The 12,014-nt window shown below is 44.5% G+C and overlaps 1 protein-coding gene across 7 annotated transcripts in view; it reads right to left on the minus strand.

Annotated features, from left to right (window-relative positions):
- NUGGC (nuclear GTPase, germinal center associated) overlaps positions 1–12,014 on the minus strand; it is a 70,642-nt gene that overhangs the window by 46,767 nt on the left and 11,861 nt on the right. For 4 of the 7 annotated variants that reach the window (XM_033229385.1, XM_033229384.1, XM_033229383.1 and 1 more), the window contains exons 2-6: positions 8,239–8,327; positions 4,090–4,194; positions 3,378–3,486; positions 1,997–2,219; positions 1,285–1,515 (exon numbers count right to left, since the gene is read on the minus strand). In XM_033229385.1, coding sequence (XP_033085276.1) covers positions 1,285–1,515; positions 1,997–2,219; positions 3,378–3,486; positions 4,090–4,194; positions 8,239–8,281 — 711 coding nt within the window. In that variant the 5' untranslated portion in view covers positions 8,282–8,327. Of the gene's footprint in view, positions 1–1,284; positions 1,516–1,996; positions 2,220–3,377; positions 3,487–4,089; positions 4,195–8,238; positions 8,328–9,418; positions 9,927–9,960; positions 10,218–12,014 lie in introns of those variants that run through there. The other 3 variants (XM_033229387.1, XM_033229386.1, XM_033229390.1) reach the window with 3 other exon arrangements.

Here is a 12,014-nt window from a genome sequence, read left to right on the forward strand (position 1 = left end):
CTATGTTTTAGATATTAGAAGTATAATCATTTTAATAGTAATATTCATCTTAAAACTATAAGAAATGGGTACTGTGTTTGATTTTCCAGATATACAAGAGATAGCAAAGTGCTTTGAAAAGGTTTCATTCATTTGATTTTTAAGTGTGCCTAGTCAAGTATTTAAACATTTTAGAGACTCAAATATATCGAACTTTAACCGTATGCAAAAAGCCTAAGGAAATGTGATTAATTATGTAAGTATCATGGAATATTTAAGGAAGGTTTGCTTTGTTAATCAGGAGATAATTGAACATTAAACTTTAGGACGCATATAAAAATTGTACCCATTTTACCAACAGTCACTAGATTTATAAATAGAATGGCAATATTTTAAAGGTGTATTTAAAGGTGAGAGATACAAGAAAAACTAGGTTTTTAAATGTATAGCTTTCCTAAATTGAATGTTGATTCCACAAATATTTTGTTTTAATTCAGAAATTGAATTTTAACTTAAAATAAACATTGTTTATAAAAGCAAGAATACTACTAGTTGCCTATCCAATGTCCATCCTGTTCCTCCTTTATGCCAGCAGAATCCTGATTTTCTATCTGATTGGAAAGGCAGTGGAGTGAGACTGGTCTAAGCAAATCATGACAAGTCTGCTTTTCACTTTTTCTGGACCCCCTTTCAGCCAAGAAGGGCCATGTGGCTCAGTTCTGAACTCTGAAATCTACAAAGAAATTTGTCAGAGGTATTTCTGGGAAAGCTTTTACTTTCTCATGAAAGGGGAGATGTGGCTGACGCCAACTTTTTCTCCACTTCTTCCTTCCAGGAGGCTAGCATGAAGTCTAGCACTTCGGGAGCCATCTCATGACAATGGGGTCGACGGAAGGCCAAGGGAACCAGAGATGCTGATCTTGACATTGCTGAGCCACTAAACCAACCCCACCCCTACTGCTCCCAAACCTCTTACATGAGAAAAAGAATAAATCCCTGTTTGTTTAAGCCACTATAAGTCTTCTTCAAAAATCACTGGCAGCCCAAACTATCCCTAATTATTCTCAAGTAACTGTAAATAGTCTTATTTTGTGCACAAGAGCTCCTCCATTCACATACTAAAAATTCCCATTTGATAGCCATAAATAATGAGGATAACTTGGGCTATGGATACTTCTGATTTGGGTAGTAACTTATTTCTTATTTCACACAAACACTGTACCACAAGCCCGTCCCCTGAAACAGATTCAACTGTTAGACATCAGACGCAGGATGAAATCAAGAAAAAAACGAACTTGATGCTACCTCTTCAGCCTTGAGGGTGATGACTCTGGAGGTGGGGATCTTCCTTTTGGGCTTCGCCCTCAGTAACTCCTCATAGTTCTTACTTTCTGCCCCATTTCCATAAATCATTTGTAGCTTCCAGGTGGCTTCCTCCACTGCCTCATCCCTGTTCCATGCATCTGCCTCTTCTCTGCCCAGCTCCTCCGTCCTGTGCAGGAGTTTAGTCAGGTTCTTCAGCTCCTCCCTCCATTCCTGCCAAGGCAGAGTAGGGCCAAGCCCCTCTTGACACAGACACAGAGAACACCGACAAACAGAGGCGCCCACTGCCCCCTGTGGAGGGCCAGGGGGCTGCATATTCAGAAAATCTAGGTCGTCTATCTGGGATCTCGAAGAGGGAAATGGCTTGCCCAAAGTCTCATAACAATGCAAGCATCAGGCTAGACCCCCCTAGCTCACTTGATTGAACTTCCTCCTGGGATGGGCTCTTTTCATTAAACAAAGGCATGAGCTATATTTGCAAGGAATATAATGTTATCTCTGAGAGATAGTGAGAAGGAAAGAAAGAAAAGCGAGGAACAAAAGGAAGGGAAAGAAGAAAGAAAGGAGGGAGAGATGGAGGGAAGAGGAAGGAAGGAAGGAAAAAAGAAAGGAAGGAAGGAAGGCAGGCAGGCAGGCAGGGAGGGAGGGAGAAAAAGAAGGAAGGAACGGACGGAGGGAGGAAGGGAACACTTACCTGGTCAGACAGAAGGTGGATTTTGGCCTCATACTGTGCACAGCAGCCGGAGCTCACTTGTACAATGCAGGAAGTACATATGCTTTCTCCAGACACTGGTAGAAACATTGCTTGCTGGATGATGGCATTGATCAGGGAGCTCTTCCCAGCCCCGGTGCTTCCAAGTAATCCAATGTAGATTGGGTCCACTGTCGGCTTTTCAATCAAGGCAAGGAGCCTATTTCTGGGTGAATTTTAAAATGTACATTGTCATGACCATCAAAGTTTAGAGGGAACAGCATTGAAACAGAATGCAAAGGAACTGAATTCTAATCCTGGGCACGTCACTAAAATCTTCTGAGTCTCTGTTCTCTCCTCTGTCAATGGAGAATATCAATCCCTATTTGCTACACAGAGTTGGCCTGGGGATCAAATGAGATTATGCAAAAATATTTGGTAATGATCATTCCACACAATCCCTATAATGTCTATATAGATGTGAGGTATGTTTATTTGTATTCACTGGAAATTGCATATTCTTTGTTTGTTTGTTTGTTTATGTGTCTGAGACAGGGTCTCACTTTGTCACCTAGGCTGGAGTGCAGTGATGCAATCATGGCTCACTGCAGCCTCAATCTCCTGGGCTCAAGAAACTCTCTCGCCTCAGCCTCTGAAGTAGCTGGAACTACAGGCGTGCCCCACGACACCTGACTAATTTTTTTGTCTTTTGTGTAGAGACAGGGTTTTGCCATATTGCTCAGGCTGGTCTCAAGTGGTCCACCTGCCTCAGCCTCCCAAAGTGCTGAGATTACAGGTGTCAGCCACTGCATCTGGACAGAAATTGCATATTCTTGACCCTAGAAATACAGTGTATACAGAGGTGAAGTATTAATAGTGTTAGGAGCAACACAGAGTCTTACTGAACAGAAGTTACAGCCTCAGCACCACTCAACTCCTTCAAGTCACAGAGGACAAATAGTTGGGGACATGAGCTCAGAGTCACACAGCCTGGGGTGAATTCTGGACCCTCTCACTGACCACTGGTGTGACTTTGTTCAAGTCTGGGCCTCTCTGAGCCTCACTTTCAGTAAAATGGAAGTAATCATAATAGTTCCTACTTTATAGGAGTCTGGGATGGATTAAATTATATTTCACATACATATATATACACACACACACACATATATACACATACACACACACACATATATATAAAGCACTTAGCAGATTACCTAACAGTGACAGCTCAATGAATGGCAACTATCCCATAGCGACAGAAATTTGTATCCTTCTTTCTTAGTTTCTAATTAAATAGTCCCTTTCCTTGTTGGGGGGAAGCACCTATAATAGCCTAAGGACAGATACTGACATAAGATTTCAGGGTTGCAGATTTCAGACTCACATGAGATATTTGACTCCATTAGGGATACTATCGTCCAGGAAGACAGACTGAATTAGTTTCTGATAAGTGTTGCTCAAAACTCTTCTGGTCCGTGATTCCAATTTTTCATCTGGAATTAACAGAGAGAGGTCACCTGTAGGTACCTGGCAGGGATAAAGTACTAGGTCTCCAAAGGAGGTGTCTGCTGAACATCACAGAGAAGGAAAAAAAAAAAAAATGAAATGAAAAGCCGATTAAACAAGATAGCAGGTTATCTCACACTAGGGATGGTGGCTCACTAGAGATAGCGATCATTGGTTCTGAAAATCTCCAAAGAGCCAGGCTGCTCTGAAACTCTGGTAACAGAAGTTATGGTATGCTTTGCCATGGGCTTCAGCCCATTCTAGATTCTTCCCTCCTGTGTCATAAAAAGAAAAAAAAGTGCAAGGACACCATGTTGACACCCACCGAAGCACCAACCTAATCATCTTCACAGGCTTTGTTCTAAGCAGGAAGAAGTTATTTTGATAACAACCCTCCTGCCCAGAGATGCCTGGAGACAAATTGCCTAACTGCATACTGCTGCAGAAACTTCGAGCCCTCTCTTTCCAAAACAGGTTCATTTGAAGATGTTTCATCCAGCTTCAGAATTTAACTTCCTCTTTCTTTGACCATTTTAACATACTTGGAACAGAACAGAACCATGTTAAAACAACAGTTTCAGGACACTCACATTCCTTAAGAGCACTCTGCTCCACAGAAGGAAATGCTCGGAAACGCTGGTCTCGATCTGATTTCCTTCTTTTTCTCATTGGTTCTTTATATAAATCATCTTCAACTAGAGATAAACAGAGGATATATAAGATTATACGGGTTGGGGCATGATATTCACCTCAACCTCTAGAGTAGCTGGGACTACAGGCACATACCATCACACCTGGCAAATTTTTGTAGAGACAGTTTTTCACCATGTTGCCCAGGCTGGTCTCGAACTTACCAAAAACACAAAATGTTTTGGATTAGCTAGGTGTGGTGGTGCATATCTGTAGTCCTAGCTACTCAGGAGGCTGAGGTGGAAGGGTCACTTGAGCCCAGGAGTTGTAGGCTGCAGTGGGCTATGATTTTGCCACTGCACTCCAATCTGGGTGACAGAGCAAGACCCTGTCTCAAATATATGTGTGTGTGTGTGTGTATATTTTTATATATATAAAGAGGAACTGCTTCCAGCTCTGTCTGCCCATAAACTCATTGGGGAAAAAACACTGTTGGATCATTCCAGTTTGGTTCCTACTTTCCAGAGTCACAAGACTGTCTGCATTTGGTTCCAAAACGTAGAGTTCAATCTATCTCCCCAGATAAAAAGCTTCTATTTGCAACTCCTCAGAAGCCAAAGTGGCTGGACATTCTTCACCAAACGCCAAGTTTTAGGAAATCAACCAACTGTGTAGAGAAAAGTTGAAGACAGGGTTAAGTGTGCAGTGAGGAAAGGCCTCTGGGTCTTGTCAGACTAGGAAAGAAATCGGCCTGGTGCAGTGGCTCACGCCTGTAATCCCAGCTCTTTGGGAGGTCAAGGCGGGCGGATCACGAGGTCAGGAGATGGAGACCATCCTGGCTAACAAGGTGAAACCCCATCTCTACTAAAAATACAAAAAATTACCCAGGCATGGTGGCGGGCACCTGTAATACCAGCTACTCAGAAGGCTGAGGCAGGAGAATGGCGTGAACCCCGGAGGTGGAGTTTGTAGTGAGCCGAGCTCGCGCCACTGCACTCCAGCCTGGGCGACAGAGCAAGACTCCGTCTCAAAAAAAAAAAAAAAAAAAGAAAAGAAAAGAAAAAGAAATCAACTAGAAGCAGAATGCAAAGGAAAACAGGGGCCATGTGACCAGGAAAAATCACATATTCTTGAGCCTCAATTTATTCATCTGGAAAATGAGAGAACTAACAACAACAACAACAAAAATACACATGCATTACAAGAGTTTGGATGGATGCCCTCCAGAGATCCTTAAAAATTGGGGGAAATTTTTTCCCTTCTTCGCTTGAAGACATCAGCAGCTGCTTCCTTACATAAGCAAGAACAGAAATCACCTAGAAGCAGATCTTTGTAGCTCTGTGGAGATTCATTCACTTAAGTTGTTTCCCTTGGTTATGAAGTGAAGGGCTGGTTGGGCCCATCATCCTAAAGAAGGGGTATAACCAAAATGTTGTGTTTTAGACAGATTTTGGAAAACACCCCTTGGTCATATTTACCTGGCTAGAAAGGGGTAAGAGGTGGATCTTTGGGGTGAAGGTTGTTGAAAATGGTTCTAACCCAGGGCTCCTGGGGCTGGCCCGTGCCTTAGAAAATGGCCATGAGGTGAACTGAAAGAGTTGATCCCCAAGAATCACAGGGAGGCCATGAGGCTCCAAAACTGAGTGTGACAATCTGAGGTCATTCCCTGAAGAACCACAGAGAAGAAACGTCACATGGCACCCAAGAATGGCAGCCCACACAGAAGGCCCAGTCTCTGCCCGTGGGCTCCAGACACAGATCTCCCAAACAATTCAGGCAGCCTTCCCTCTCTGTTCAACCTTGCATCTTCCAGCACAAATGGAAGCCAACGCACACCCCGTAGAATATTCTAGTGCAAGTCATGCTATTTGCCAAGGCCTGAATCTCTGCCACCTCATGCTCCACGCTCATGCTGCAACTGAGAGCTGAGAGAGGTTACACTTCAACCCTTCCGTCTCAGACATTCTAACTGATGATTGAGCTCAAATTCAAGAATTCGCCCTGGCTCAGTTTGAGGACTGCCTTAGAACAAAATACCAAGAGGTTGCTGGCTCGGTGGCTGGAGCTGGAGAGCAAGAGGCAAAGAAAGAAGAGTCTGCTGGTTAGGCCCCAGGCCAGTTACCAACTGAAGAATACTTTAATCTGTGCTCCAAAAAGCATCTCAGAACTCCAGGATGTGTCCACGACCTGTCTGTGGAAAGAGTGGAAAGGGATGTAGACTTTGTAACTCAGGAACTCTTTTGGATAAACAATGTTTGTCTAATCTCTTAGCCATGTGTATAAAACAAGGGCCAAGTTCACACATCCAGGGCCCTTATTTCAACATTGTAAGGACTGGCAACAAATCTGATAAGAGTTTGGAAGTTTATTTCTCAACTAAAGCAAAGGCTAGGAAGTCCAATACAGCAGGGTTTAAAACTTTTTCTTCAATTTCTAAAATGCAAAACTATCCGGAAAGGAGAAAATATTCCATCTTGGATTTATACCATATAAGGGTAGTATTTTTATATTAGATTGTAATAAAAATAAACTAGTCTGAACTTAGATCACAGATCTTATTATTCTTGTTCATCACTTAAGCCCTTCCTTGCCCTTTCCAGCACTCCCCATCAAATCCTCCGAGGAGCCAGCGGTTGCGGTGGATAGCGGCAGTCCAAAAAGTGTAGTATACCACTGCTGTTCCTTCCTGCTGCCACAAGGTGTCACTTTTGAAAACTGATCCCCCAACAGCCTGAGCTGAGATGCGGTTTCATTATTGATTGTTGAACTTTTTTTTTTTTGAGACGGGTCTCCACTGTCGCCCAGGCTGGAGTGCAGTGGCAGGGTCACAGCTCACTGCAGCCTCAACCTCCTTGGCTCAAGCAATCCTCCGACCTCAGCTCCCAAGTAGCTAGAACTACAAGCAGTCACCACCACGCTCGGCTAATTTTTTTTTCTTTTTTCTTTTTCAGCGATGAGGTCTTGCTGTGTTGCCTAGGTTGGTCTTGAACTCCTGGGCTCAAGAGATCCTCCTACCTTGGCCTCCCAGAGTCCTGGGATTACAGACATGATTCAGACCATTGCCAGAAACTGCCAGAAATCTTCCAAGCAAAATGATCCCATTCCTCAAGCTCAACTGAGGGAACCCCAAAGTGGCAGTTCTTCCTATATGCCTGTTCAGGCTTGCTTCAGATGCTAGCATCACCCCCACTAACCCAGAAACACTGCTTCACCTTGCCCCTAAGGAAATCTATCCCCTCGGAGTGGGGAAACGTTCCCTCTTCAGTCCTCAAAACACAAAGGATATGATACACGACTGTTTTCTGCAACTGGGGGTTACATCCCTGTCATCGTCCTATAGGGAAGGCTCCCTCATTGGCTCCAGGGGCCCTATATCTGCCTTCTGAGGAAGGGAAGCCACCCATACTGACTCCAATGTGAGTCACCCTTCCATGAGCCACTCCAAGGCACCTACATCTCTCCTTCTAAGGAAAGCCGTCTAATGTCATTCCAGGGGTCTTGTAAGAGAGGCTACCATTAGAGTGTTCAAGGTGACTTTCTGGAACATTATTATTATTATCGAGATGGAGTCTCACTCTGTCACCCAGGCTGGAGGGCAGTGGCACAATCTTGGCGCACTGCGACCTCTGCTCCCGGGTTCAAACGATTCTCCTGCCTCAGCCTCCCAAGTAGCCAGTATTACAGGCACGCACCACCACACCCAACTAATTTTTGTATTTTTAGTAGAGACAGGATTTCGCCATGTTTGGTCAGGCTGGTCACGAACTCCTGATCTCAGGTGATCCACCCACCTCGGCCTCCCAAATTGCTGGGATTACAGGCGTGAGCCACCGTGCCCAGCCTGGAACATTATTTTTTTTTAAAGGAAAAAGTCCCACTTATTTAACTGCTGGCCAAACAGTTCACTTCATGATGAATAGGCTATTTCAGTTACTGTTGAAATATCTGATCTTCATTCACTATTTAAACTTGTCATGAGAAAGCACCTTCTGAATAAAGAGTAAGGAACAATGACAACAGTTAAATACAGTCCCAATCTATTTGCCTTTTATCCTATAACAGTAATCAGTTCCTATATCCTCCATTAGAAGATACTGCAGAGGTGTTACCTGGATGTGGTTCCTGGCCAAAAACATCCTTCATTTCTGCCATTCCTTGTTACGTGAACTCCTGCTCTTCTCCGCTTAGGAGAACCAGCCTATGAAGACAAAGTACAAAGACAGGTGGGGCAGCAGAATTTGAAAATACAGAAAGCAAAACCTAAGGATGTGTCAATCTGCTTGTGCGGTGTTTCTGCCCATTCCAACAACTTATCTCTGAATCCCTCACATCTAGTACACTACTTGATGGAAATATAACAAGATTAGTGTTTGAACACCGATTTCCAATATTTAGGCCAGGTGTGGTGGCTCACACCTGTAATCTCAGCTCTTTGGGAGGCCAAGGGGAGGCAAATCACTTGAGGTCAGGAGTTCAAGACCAGCCTGACCAACACGGTGAAACCCATCTCTATGAAAAATACAAAAATTAGCTGGCGTGGTGGTAGGCGCCTGTAATCCCAGCTACCCGGGAGGCTGAGGCAGGAGAATCGCTTGAACCTTGGAGGCAGAGGTTGCAGTGAGCCGAGATGCAACCACCACACTCCAGCCTGGATGACAAAGTGAGACTCTGTCTTCGGGGGGGGGGAAAAAAGAGTCTAAACCAATAGTACCTGAGAGCTTTAGGATAACTCATGCTGAAATGAGAATAAGCCTCTGGTGACCAGAGCTGTGAAGGTGAGTGTATATAGTAGCTTCACTGCTTTGGGTGGCATCGGTGCTCCACTGGGGCAAGCCTTGAACCCTGTGCCAGTGATATTTAGTTCCAGTAAGTCTCAGCAGGAATCTGGGAGGTAGATGGAACATTAGATATTCCTAGAGTTCCCTTGAGTTGCTTTGGGGGACTGCTGACTGGGGAAGGAGATGCAGTGACTTGGTTCCCTGGACCTTCCTCACCAAGCGCAACTTCCACCAAGAGGACACCCCTCCTGGGCTCTCCTTGCAGCTTGCAGCATAGAGGGTCTGCGGGAGGGAGAGGAGAGGCACATCCGAAAGAAGAAGGGACAGATTCAGCTGGTCTCCAGTCCACTGGCAGATAGGGTTTGGACACAGAGGGAGAACTCGACCCATGGAGGCTCAGAACAGAGGGCACTGCGCAGATAGGGTGGAATCTGCTAGCCTGGAGCTGCTTCATCTCCACCCATAGAGAAGAATTAGAAGAACATGAGTGGGAAACACCCAATGTGCTTACTTGCCGTTATCTGATGTTTCTGTTTGGATCACTCAGCCGTGTATTTCCAGAGCAGAGTCACCAGCCCTTCTGAAATATGCAAAATCACCCCTGATCTGTCCTACTAGACCTACAGGCTGTTATTTAGGGAAACTATGTCTCATTTACACATTAACCCCAAATTAAAATCACCATCATCAGTTAGTCTTAGTTTGGTTTGCAGATATTAACTGACTAAACGGCTTCTGTATTTGGCAGGTGCTGGGTGAATGGGGTGAGAACCCCTATTAAGTGCGAGATTCTGAGTCTTAGGTAGACCTCTTTCCCTCTCCCTTCCTCCTCTCTGCAGCCCACTTTCAGACCATCCCACACTCTTTACAGTTCTCCAAAGCAGGGTATCCTATTGAACTCTTGAGCATTTTAGCACATGTGGGATGCCCTTCCCTTCTTCTCCCAGGTGAATTCCTGCTCTTGCCTCAAAATCCTATTTTAGTGTTTCCTCTGTGAAATGGTGTCTGATACCCACTCATTCCCCTCCTGCGTTCCTGCTGCTCCATACACACCTGTGTTATAACACTGATTGTACTGTGCTTACATCTCTTCTTCCTGGTTGAACCACTCAAGGTCAGAGGACTGCATTTTTTTCAGTGGTGCATTTCTATCAAGAAGGGCAATGACTAACTAAATGTTAGCTGATTGAATGGATAACATAATGGATGGGAAGCTTTTGATAAGATTCTACACCAAAGGATGTTTAAAAGCTAAATTTGTTGTTTTTGTCTGGTGGTTTGTTTGCTTGTGACAGTCTTGCTCTGTTGTCCAGGCTGGAGTGCAGTGGCACGATCTCAGTTTATTGCAACCTCCACCTCCTGGGTTCAAGCAATTTTTCTGCCTCAGCCTCCGGAGTAGCTGGGATTAGAGGCATTGCACCATCATGCCTGGCTAATTTTTGTAATTTTAGTAGAGATGGGGTTTCGCCATGTTGGCCAGGCTGGTCTTGAACTCCTGGACTCAAGTGATCCACCTGCCTCAGCCTCCCAAAGTGATGGGATTACAGGTGTGAGCCATCATGCCTGGCCCTGAATTCATTTTTGATATGTTAGAGTCCTTGCTTAACGAATAAAGCAAAGAGTAGAAATCAATAGTCAAGCATGCAAATGAAGCAGCACTCACAGTGAGGACTGCTCCACAGGGATGAGGAGTATTTGATGTGAGGAAGGGAAGACACAGGTAAAGGCAGAAGATGGTGGTGGGGGGCGGGGGGGCTTCATGGTGGTCTTCAAATGCATTACCTTACAGTTGCAAATAAAAGAGACATCCTGCATATTTTCTAGGGTTCTCAGAGGGTAGGAATAGATCCACTAGGTGGAAGGTACAAGAAAAAATTTTGGCTTAACATTCTCAAGTAATCAGAGTCGTCCAAGATAGAATGAGCTCCCTTACGAAGAAGTGAGTTTTCTGCCTCTAGAGGTGTCTGAACCTATATTGATATGACCACCTAATAATGACATTGGGATAGATAAATTTTAAGCCTTCTTCAAATCCCAAGATTCTATGTTCTTACTTGAAAATTTTCACCAGGAAAGCTGGTAGTAGAAGTGTGCTAATGAGGTCACCAAATTTCACAAGAGGCACAAGCAATTTCTGGTTTGGAATACTGAGTCAGAAATGCTAACACACATCAAAACCTAGGTGCGTTATGAGAAAAAAAGATAGATGGGCTATAAGTGGGTAAACATACCATAACGCATGTCAATAATTTTAGGCAGGGTATGATGGCTCACATCTATAATCCCAGCACTTTGGGAGGCTGAGGAGGGAGTATCGATTGAGCCCTGGAGTTTGAGACCAGCCTGGGCAACCAAGTGAGATCTTGACACTACCAAAAAAAATTAGCCGGTTGTGGTGACACACACCTGTAGTACCTGCTATTTGGGAGGCTGAGGTGGGAGGATCCCCTGAGCCCTGGAGTTCAAGGTTGCAGTGAGCTATGATTGCGCCACTGCACTCCAGCCTGGGTGACAGCAAGACCCTGTCTCAAAGGAAAAAAAAAAGCTGGATATAGAACTAGGATTACCCCTAAGAAAAAGATCTGTTGTTTTCTGAAGAGAGCAGCTCAAGGAGCAAATCCTATGAAAGGTTAGGCATCATATTATCACAGTGAGCACTGGAAGCAAAACAAAATGTATGATCCAAGCAGTGGATAAATCCACGGTCGACCTCCAGGACAGCTGGTGTGCTGGAATTCAAATTCTAGGAGGAAACCGTGGAGCCAGATAAAGTACAAAAGAACTGACAGGCCAAGTTGATAAGAGGCGTGGTCATACAGACACTAAGATTAGGGTCCTTCAGTTGAGAGAGCTGTGGATTAAAGGGCAAAAAATCAAAGGGCTTTGAGTTTAGAGCAGACGCAGTTGTGGTCACTGAATTCTGGAATACGGGCGGTGGTTCTGGCTTCTTTCGGAATCACAGGAACTTTAGTTCATTTGACTTTATTTACTAAATCAACAGTACACAAAGTCCGGCAAGGGCCGTTAGCATGTAACTAGCTGGGGTTGGGTTGGGTTTAGCTGCATGCAACAAAGACAGAAAACCACACACCTTCCTCCGTAGCAGC

The sequence above is a fragment of the Trachypithecus francoisi genome, unplaced genomic scaffold (genome assembly GCF_009764315.1).
Source record: "Trachypithecus francoisi isolate TF-2019V2 unplaced genomic scaffold, Tfra_2.0 Contig01440, whole genome shotgun sequence".
NCBI classification, from domain to species: domain Eukaryota; kingdom Metazoa; phylum Chordata; class Mammalia; order Primates; family Cercopithecidae; genus Trachypithecus; species Trachypithecus francoisi.